The following is a 9,743-nucleotide window of genomic DNA, read 5'->3' as shown; positions in this document are numbered from 1 at the left end:
TTTGTTGGGGTAAAGCTGATACTTATTTAGGTAGAGATATAAAGCCAGCTTTTATAAGTTAGTAATTTTCATTTGTGATTATTTTATTATGTATTAAATTTGTATACTCAATAGAATATATTCTTTATCATCAAAAAGTATGTGTCTCATTAATCTGGTTTTGTTCTGCTTTAATAATTGAGGCATTTGAGCATAAAATCTGGGTGAGCTAGGTCTCTGTTGCTCCTTAATTTTTTGCTGTTGTCATTAATAGTACCTGGCTTATTTTTAATCATATTTACTAAAAATTATTATGACAATTCATAATTCCAATGAAACTGCCAAATGAAATATTTTAGTCTACATATCCAGAAATATAATTCATTTGTAATCAAGTTCTGTATCTTCTAGCAAATGTTTTGCGTTTTATATGGATCAAAGTTTTAATTAAAACTGCTTTGTTATATAATTTTAAATTTTATTACATTTATTAATTTATCTAATATATGTACAAGTATGCATGCAAACAGGTGTGCATATGTTCATATGCCACTGTGTACATGAACAGAGGACAATTTGCTGAAATGGATATTCTCTTTCTAGCATGTAGGTTCCAGGTATTGAATTTCAACCATCAGGCTTCATAATCTCTATGTCCTGATCAATCTCACTGGTCCTGTGTAGGATTTTTCTTTTGGATCACGAGCATATGTCTTCCTTTTATATTTTCTAACTATAATAATTTTATTAGGTCGTGTTTATAATTAAATTTTATACTTTTACCTATTTAGCTTTTACCTGTTTGCCCATAGTAACGTTTTATTTCTTTCTAGTATTTTTATTTCATCTCTCTTTATATTGCCTAGAACTTCTTTATTATTTTTTTATTTTATTTTATTTTATTATTTTTAGTTTGCCCAACAGGCAGATCAGTACTTTAAAATCACTTTCACACACTCTGCTCAAAGACAAATGACAACATTCTTATACACATTTGAGGATACCTAGAGTAATTACTTGGGCCAAAGTGACATGTATCCTGGCATGCTTGTTTGTTGAGGAAGTGACTCACCGACAACATATTGTGTCATGGAATGATTCACTGTGATCTGGGTAGCATAAAGAGATGCCCCAGGAAGAAAGTGGGTGGGGATGGAATAAAGGCAGGAAGAGGTGAGAAAGGAGAGCCCTGATAAAAATCCAGTGGGAGGCCAAGGTGAGCTCACAGGAGGTGATACTGCAGGAGGGGCTAGATTAGAGATGAGCCTGAGGTGAATCCACAGGGCTGGAGCCTGTGAGATGTGGAAAGAAGATGTGGGAGGAGAAGACAGACACTGTGGATTAAAGCAGGGAAAACATGAGAGGGATGGCATGGAGAGGCAGCCTCCCAAGGCTGTCTGGGAGTTAGGTATAAAGTAATATGGTGGTGAAGTAGGTGCAAAGGCACAGAGTGGGCCGTTCTAGGCTGACCAGCAAAGGAACTGGCAAGAACAGTAACCATGTGAGAACCTGAAGCTTGGGTCTTCCTGCCTCTAGAATCTTGGGCCATCTGAGCCTGGAAAGACACCTGGCTTTACTTGCTCTAGTTCCAAGAAACAATGCAGATCATCAGTTCACTAGTATCTTCTCTCTGGGACCAGCCTGAGTGGGATACAGAGGGCAGTAGAAAGCTTCTAGAAGCTTCACCACCAGTTGGTCTGAATCTGTTCATTAGGGATTTCCCCTGGGACCTCAAATGTAGATGTGTTCCCAGATAACCCCACTCTGCCCTTAGACACTGGGTAGCACAATTATCAGATTTCTTGGATGTCATTCCTCTCAGGGAGCCTGTGCTGTACTCTAAGGGGTGCTTCGAGTCACGGTGATATGGATGTTTAGGTGAACCATGCGAGCTGAGCTGTGGCTAAAAGCTTTCCCACAGTCACTGCATTTATAAGGCTTTTCAACCGTGTGAGTGCACTGGTGCTCAATGAGGGAAGAGCTTTGTGGGAAGGCCTTCGGGCAGTCCTTACATTGATAGGGCTTCTCTCCAGAGTGGACTCTCAGGTACCGGACCACAGCTGAACAGTCACTGAAGGCTTTCCCACACACATTACACCCGTAGGGCTTCTCCTCAGTGTGGATGAGCTGATGCTGTGTCAGATGATGTGCTCTGGCTGAAGGCTTTGCCACATGTATCATACTCATAGGGCCGCTCGCCCGTGTGTATTTGCTGATGCTGTGTGAGGTAGGTGCTGCGGCTGAAGGTTTTACCACATTCCTCACATTTATAAGGCTTCTCTCCAATATGAAACCTCCGGTGCTGTGTCAGGTGGGCAACTCGACTGAAGGCTTTACCACACTATTTACACGCATGGGGCTTTGCTCATGTGTGAACAACCTGGTGTTGTACAAGGTGGGTGCTCTGACTGAATACTTTCCCACACTCAGTACAGGCATAGGGCGTCTTCTGAGAGTGGTTCTTCTGGTGGGTCTCCAGGGTGAAGTGTTCTGGAATGTTTTCAAACATTCACTATCCTTGGAGGACTTCTTCTCTGAGCAAGTATCTGGAGGCACTGTCTCATTATCAAGTAATGGGCCAAATTTCTCCTCTGAAGAAGCCTTGTCTTGGGAAGGGAAGTTGGACCACATGTTGGAACTGTTTCCCGAGGCATCAGACTCATGGCCAGGCTGGTCTTTGGGGGGCATCCATGTGAGGCCCCAGAGCTTTTCTGAAATCCATCTCTTGGGAAGTAGACTTCATCCAGAATCCTCCTAGGAGTTCTGGCTGGCTCTCTGAGTGGCTCTCGGGTTTACAAGTGTGGACGCAGGTAGATTTTGGCAAAACACTTCCCATGACGGTTTCAGTCGCCATTTTTGGTGGCTCCAATTCATCTGTATTGCTCTGTTTGCAACTTGCCTCTTTACGTTCCACTCCTGGCTCCCATCACTCCGTCAGCTGTGCCACACTTCAGTCCGTCCGTCCCACACTCTGTCCTGTTCTCACAGGCCCTTAGGTTTTCCGTGGGCGTTCACAGCTCTCACCCCTCCATGCCTGGGTTCCCGCGCTCACCGGGTCTCCAGAACTCCCAGCGGACACTCCCATGCCTAGAACTTCTAATGACAGTATTAATGATGCTATTGCTTGTGTTGTCCCGTTCTTAATAGTGGTAGATACATAGCTTAATTAAATATAATGTCAGTTGTTGAGGCTGTTTTAAAGCAGATGTTTTATATTTTGTTAAGGAATTACCCTGGCATTTTAAACCATATGGGTTGGGAAATGGTCTTGGGGTCATTATATTACATTTGCACATGTTTCCAAATTTGAAATCATTTTTATATCTTTGAAGAAAATGTTACTTTTTGTATAGGTGGCTCATAGCTGATAATGGAGTGCTATAAATTGCTTACAATGTAGTTATGATCTTCTGTAAAACATTAAGTAGTGAAATTTCTGTGTAGCAGTATTTCTTGGTGGTAGCTTACACTTGGAAATCACCCAGGGAGCCTTAAAATCAATGATGTCAGAGATAACTTTGTTATTATTGAGATGGTGGGAGTGGTTATGTAGGAGTCGGGGTGCAGAGGTGCTGGGGTTTGAAATGGTCCAAGCATCAGAAGTGTAAGAGGTTCTCAAGTAATTCTAATGTGAAGCCAGCTCAAGACTATTGCTTTGTAGTTTATTGTTTTTGTTTTTGTTTTTAAAATGGTGTATTTATCACGCATTGGAATTCACTTTCTGAGCTGTTCATCTTTTTGGTATCCTAGGGAAATCATGTTATATAGTCTTTTTCCTTTCTCACTTTGAAATAATTCATTAATAAATAATTTAGTTGGAACATTTGTTGGAAATAATTGGGAGAACTTTTTCACATGATAGCTATTAGCTTATTCACTGTTTTTGATAATTCATGTTAACTATAGAAATTAGTTTTAATGTAAACTGAATTTAAACTTTATTTTCTGTGTGTATTATAAGATGATTTATCTTACAAGTTTTAGATCTCATGGTGTCTCATTTCTGATTTTATATATAGTCTCTCTTGGTGAGCTCTTTTGAATTTTTACTTATTTAAAGCATTTTTAAATTGATTTTTTTGAGATTTTTATTTTTCTTTGAATTTCATCCATCTGTGGTATTGGATTTTTTGCACTCTACTGATTTTCTTTATAATGTTATTCATACCTTCTTTAGTATTTCATAACTTAGCTCGGAGTTCCTTTTTTATAAAATCAAGCCTAAATATTTTTATTAATATTTTTGTGGTGCTAGAATCAAACCCAGGTCTTTGTATATACTCAGTTGTGTTATATTCTCTATCTTATCTCATCTCTGACCCACTAATCTTCTCTTTTCCTCTTTATCTTATGTCCTACCCCAGCCTTTTCTTGTGGACAGGGTCTTACCATGTTGTCTAGATTGGCTTGGAAATTCTGTGCTTAAGTAGGGAGCCTTAGCCTCTTGAGTAGCTGGGGCTACAAGTGTGTGCCATCATGCCCAGCTTCCTAAACATTTTAAGTTTCAACTGACCTGTGACACTGATCTCCCTTTTTCAAAGTGTCAAGCCTTCTTGGACATTATTGGTATTTTATCTTTCCTAAAAGCATCTCTAGAAATTGATATGTAAGATTTTGACATTTGGAGTTTGTTTTCTTTGAGACAGTATCTCACTGTGTTGTTCAGATTCCCAATGTTCTGTACCCCAACTCCTGTCCCCCTTAGCACTGGGAATGCAGGTCCAAGACACTGTACCTGTCTTACATTTAGATGTTAGTTCTTGAGTAAATGATCCCTAAAATTTATGCATTGATTATTATAAACCCTCATTTAAAAATATGTAATTTGTTCTGAGAGATTAGGCTGTTGCTTTAGCCTTATTATTATGTGTCCTACCTTTTTATGGATGGTGGACAGATTTCTGCATGCAATACTATTTTATGTTAGTGCTTCACTAGACAATAATCTTTGATATCAATTTAAGGGTAAGACAAGAATCAAAATGAATGTTAAAATCCAGCTTGGACTATGTAGTCAAAAGCAAATAACTGAGTTGGCGTGAAAAGAATTTTAACTTTTTCATTGAAAGCTAAATTAGTACTGTGTGTCAAGTTATAACAAGTCACCCATCAAAATGTACTTTTTGACTGCTTTGAATTTCTCGACTTTATTTATAACATGATCCTAAATCTAGAAATATAAACCTTAAATTTTTTCCTTCCAAAACAGTTTTTTTGTCATGTACCATTTTTTTTTAAGAGCTGATATTATATCTTGTAATCTGTATCATTAAAACTCTCCAAATGCCTTGGTGATCAGCAGGTAACCTAGTATAGTAAATACTGTGGCGATTTTGAAGTGTGTGAGGAAATAAAGATTATATATTATACCAAATGCCATTCACATTCTGTTTTTTAAGAAAATAGCATTTATTTTTAAGAAGGAGGGCTGGAAAATTCCTCAGTGAGTAGGGGTGTTTGCTGCCAAGGCTGGAGAGCTGAGTTTGATCCGCAGGACCAGCATCATGTAAGGAGAGAACTAGTTCTTGAAGTCGCATTTTGACCCCTATGATGTGTACATGTACACACATGTACACACACACACACACACACACACTTTTAAAAAAGAAAATTTCAAGCATTTGTGTCCTCAAGGTTTAACTCGGAAATTATAAAACCTTGTATCCTCATCTCCACTGTTTTTTGTTCTTTTCAGAGACAGACTTTTACTTTACAGTTTCAGGATAAAATTTCAGTATATACTTTTAGCATGGAACTCTTTGTTGCTATGAACTGGCAGCAATCCTTTTGCCTTAGTCTCCCAAGTGCTAGAATTATAGACATTAGTTACTAGAAATAGACTCACAGTTATGTTTCTATACATTTTCATTTCTTTTTTTTTTATTATTATTTTCTTTATTTACATTTCAAATGCTATCCCGAAAGATTCCCATACCCCTCCCCCCACCTCTGTTCCCCTACCCACCCACTCCCACTACTTGGCCCAGGCCTTGCCTTGTGCTAGGTCATATGGAGTTTGGAAGACCAAGGAGCCTCTATTCCCACTGATGGCCGATTAGGTCATCTTCTGCTACAAATGCAGCTAGAAACACAAACCCAGGGGGTACTAGTTAGTTCCTGTTGTTGTTCCACCTACAGGGTTGCAGCCCCCTTCAGGTACTTGGGTACTTTCTCTAGTTCCTGCATTGGGGACCCTGTGTTCCATCCAGTAGCTGGCTGTGATCATCCATTTCGGTGTTTACCAGGCACTGGCGTAGCCTCACAAGAGGCCACAGTATCAGGGTCCCTTCAGCAGTATCTTGCCGGCATGAGCATGAGCATTAGTATCTAGGATTGGTGGCTGATGATGGGATGGACTCCGAATGGGGTCCTCTCTGGATAGTCCATCCCTTCATCCCAGCTCCAAACTTTGTCGCTGTACCTATAATTTTTCATGGGGGTTATGTTCCTCATTCTAAGGAGGAATGAAGTATCCACAAATGTTCATCCTTCTTGATTTTCTTCTGTTTTCCATAATGTGTCTTGGATATTCCAAGTTTCTGGGCTAATATCCGCTTATCAGTGAGTACATATCTAGTGACTTCTTTTGTGATTGGGTTGAATATCGAATGGTTGAGAAACACCTGAAAAAATGTTCAACATCCTTAGCCATCAGGGAAATGCAAATCAAAACAACCCTGAGATTCCATCTCACACCAGTCAGAATGGCCAAGATTAAAGATTCAGGTGACAACAGATGCTGGCGAGGTTGTGGAGAAATAGGAACACTCCTCCATTGCTGGTGGGATTGCAAGCTTGTTCAACCACTCTGGAAATCAGTCTGGCGGTTCCTCAGAAAATTAGACATAGTACTACCGGAGGATCCTGCTATACCTCTTCTGGGCATATACCCAGAAGATCTTCCAACTGGTAATAAGGACACATGCTCCACTATGTTCATAGCAGCCTTATTTATAATAGCCAGAAGTTGGAAAGAACCCAGATGTCCCTCAATAGAGGAATGGATACAGAAACTGTGGTACATTTACACAATGGAGTACTACTCAGCCATAAAAAACAATGAATTTATGAAATTCTTGGGCAAATGGACATTTTCATTTCTAACAGATTTTAAATTCCCTCTTCTGAATTCTTTGATAGATGGAGTTCATTTACCTTGGTGAAATCACTTACTTTTATACTTATTTGGTGTGGGCATTTATTTAGAGATCAGAGGACAACTTTTGGGAATATGATATCTGTTTCCACTTTGTTTTTGAGGCAAGGATGCCACGGACCGACTCAGTCGAAACACACACCCGTGGGTGAAGCAGGGTCTTTTGGTATGCAGGAAGGCACTGGTCTCGGTGCGAAATGACAGACAGACACACACAGTAAAGCTATGTGCGCCTGAATGCTCGCACCTTTAGCTATCAAGAACATCTCATAAGTAAAGAAACAGATTAAAGAAGAGTCACACAGGAAAAGTTTGCCATGAGAATATTCAGCTCAGATCTCTCCGGCCAAGGAGTCTCACAGCGAGTTCCTTCTTAGACAGCCTTGTCATACAAGACCTTTCCCCTGTGAATATCACAGAGCTTCCGCCGGGATTCGGCTTAGCTATGCGAAATCACGGTGTCTAAGTGCATCTCCTGTGATACAAGGACTCTTGTTTGTTACTATATTGCATACCTGCATCTCCAGCTGATTTTCCTATCTCAGCTGCCTATTTGGCCATGAGTACTGCAATTACAGATCTAAAATGGCAGGGTTATATTAGAATCAGAAGCTGGGGAAAGGGAAGCTAAACTCAGGGCCTAGAGAGGTTAAGGGTAAGTGAGAAGAGCCTTAACCTCTCCAGGCACTGAGCTTAGCTTCCTTTGACCACTTCTCTATCTTCTTCTTTTTTAAAAAAATATTTTATTAGATATTTTCTTCATTTACATTTCAAATGCTATCCCGAATGTCCCCTATACCTCCCCCTGCCCTGCTCCCCTACTCACTCACTCCCACTTCTTGGCCCTGGCGTTCCCCTGTATGGGGCATATAAAGTTTGCAAGACCAAGGGCTTTCCTCCTCTCTTTTTTGTCCTATGGCTTGATTTAGTGGCCATGTCTAGTGTAGTACCTTCTTTTCCTGCTTTGCACTCTCTGGGTGCCTCTGGCTATTCTTGCTCTCTTATATACAATAAAAACTTTCTCCTGAACCGTACCTTGGAGTGATCATACCCTCATTTTTGTTCAGTGTTTTAAATGTCTCTGATTTTTACCATAACCACTTTAGAATCAATTTCATTCCCCATTCACATGTCAGCACTAGATTATTTAGCTTCCTGGAGAAATAGCAGGTGGAGTATCCATGCTTTTAGAAGGCTTTCAGATTAATCTTTTTGAGCTAAGTCAAGGCAAGCAACCAGTAAGACTAAGTCTCAGAATAATTTTATTCTATAGCTAAGGTAGCTTTGTGCTGTTTTTAATGAGAAAAATAAAGTTTTGTTCATCATGAAAGAAAAAGTATTTCGTGCTTCTAACACACACTTTGAATCCTATTTTGAGATTCCAAAGATGGACAAAGTTTACTTTTTTGAAGAACTGAAAGACAGAATTATTACTTTAATATAATTTTGTTATTGATGTTGTAACCAGACTGTGGTGAAAGTCAAATAATTTTAACTTACTATTATTGAGATTGTATATTTGTTTTCTTTAGCTGATACATAGAATGTCTTGGAGAAAAATCAAATTCTTTCTTTAACAAAGATTGTATAGGAGATAGATTTATTAAGTTTAAGTTTGCTGATTTTTTCACAGTTTATAATTATGGTTCCAACAGGTGTTATCTTTTGATGCCTATTTGGAAGATGAAGTACCTGATAAAAGGCAAGAAATCTTTAGAATAAGATATTACAAAATCTATTTCTACCTTGAAGATGACACCATTCAAGTAAATGAACCAGAAGTGATAAATAGTGGACTGCCTCAAGGTATCTATTTAAAACTGCAACATGATATTTTTGCTTCCAACTCCTTCCTTTATATATTGTCTGTCTTTAGCTTTGTGAAAGATCCCATGCTAATACTTAGGCATCTCAGTTATAGGCAGCAATGAATGTAAACATGATGCTAGCCTGTAGTTCACAATAGAGACATATATTTCTGCCACTTATAACTCAACATAGGCCATTTTCTGCACCCCCCAGTAGTATGCTATATTACTATATCTAGTATAGTGAACTTTCCTGTGTCTGTGACCATGTCATTAAAGCTTTTGTTTCTCTAGTGTCACTATATCACCCCAGTACCATTATCCAGGATGCTTTTGCTTCTTTCTTGGGAGAAAAGAAAGCTCTTCTCAGTTATATATACTATCACATCATCTGAAAATAGTGATATTTTGACTTCTTCTTTTCCAATTTGTATCCCCTTGATCTCCTTTTGTTGTCTAATTGCTCTGGCTAGGACTTCCAGTACTATATTGAATAGGTAGGGAGAAAGTGGGCAGCCTTGTCTAGTAGCTGATTTTAGTGGGGTTGCTTCAAGTTTCTTTCCATTTAGTTTGATGTTGGCTACTGGTTTGCTGTAAATTGTTTTATTATGTTTAGGCATGGGCCTTGAATTCCTGATCTTTCCAAGACTTTTATCATGAAGGGGTGTTGGATTTTGTCAAATGCTTTCTCAGCATCTAACTAGATGCTCATGTGATTTTTGTCTTTGAGTTTGTTTATATAGTGGATTACGTTGATGGATTTCCATATATTAAACCATCCCTGCACCCCTGGGATGAAG

At 39.1% G+C, this 9,743-nt stretch overlaps 1 protein-coding gene across 1 annotated transcript in view; it reads left to right on the top strand.

The window, feature by feature from the left end:
- Positions 1 to 9,743, top strand: part of Efhc2 (EF-hand domain containing 2) — a 177,228-nt gene that overhangs the window by 57,598 nt on the left and 109,887 nt on the right. The window contains exon 4 of the mRNA XM_021188334.2: positions 8,791 to 8,941. Within this exon, the coding sequence (XP_021043993.1) occupies positions 8,791 to 8,941 (151 nt within the window). The remainder of the gene's footprint in view (positions 1 to 8,790; positions 8,942 to 9,743) is intronic.

Source organism: Mus pahari, chromosome X (genome assembly GCF_900095145.1).
Source record: "Mus pahari chromosome X, PAHARI_EIJ_v1.1, whole genome shotgun sequence".
Classification (NCBI taxonomy): Eukaryota; Metazoa; Chordata; class Mammalia; order Rodentia; family Muridae; genus Mus; species Mus pahari.
Note: the sequence above shows the minus strand (reverse complement) of the source record. Positions and strands in the feature narration are given on the sequence as shown.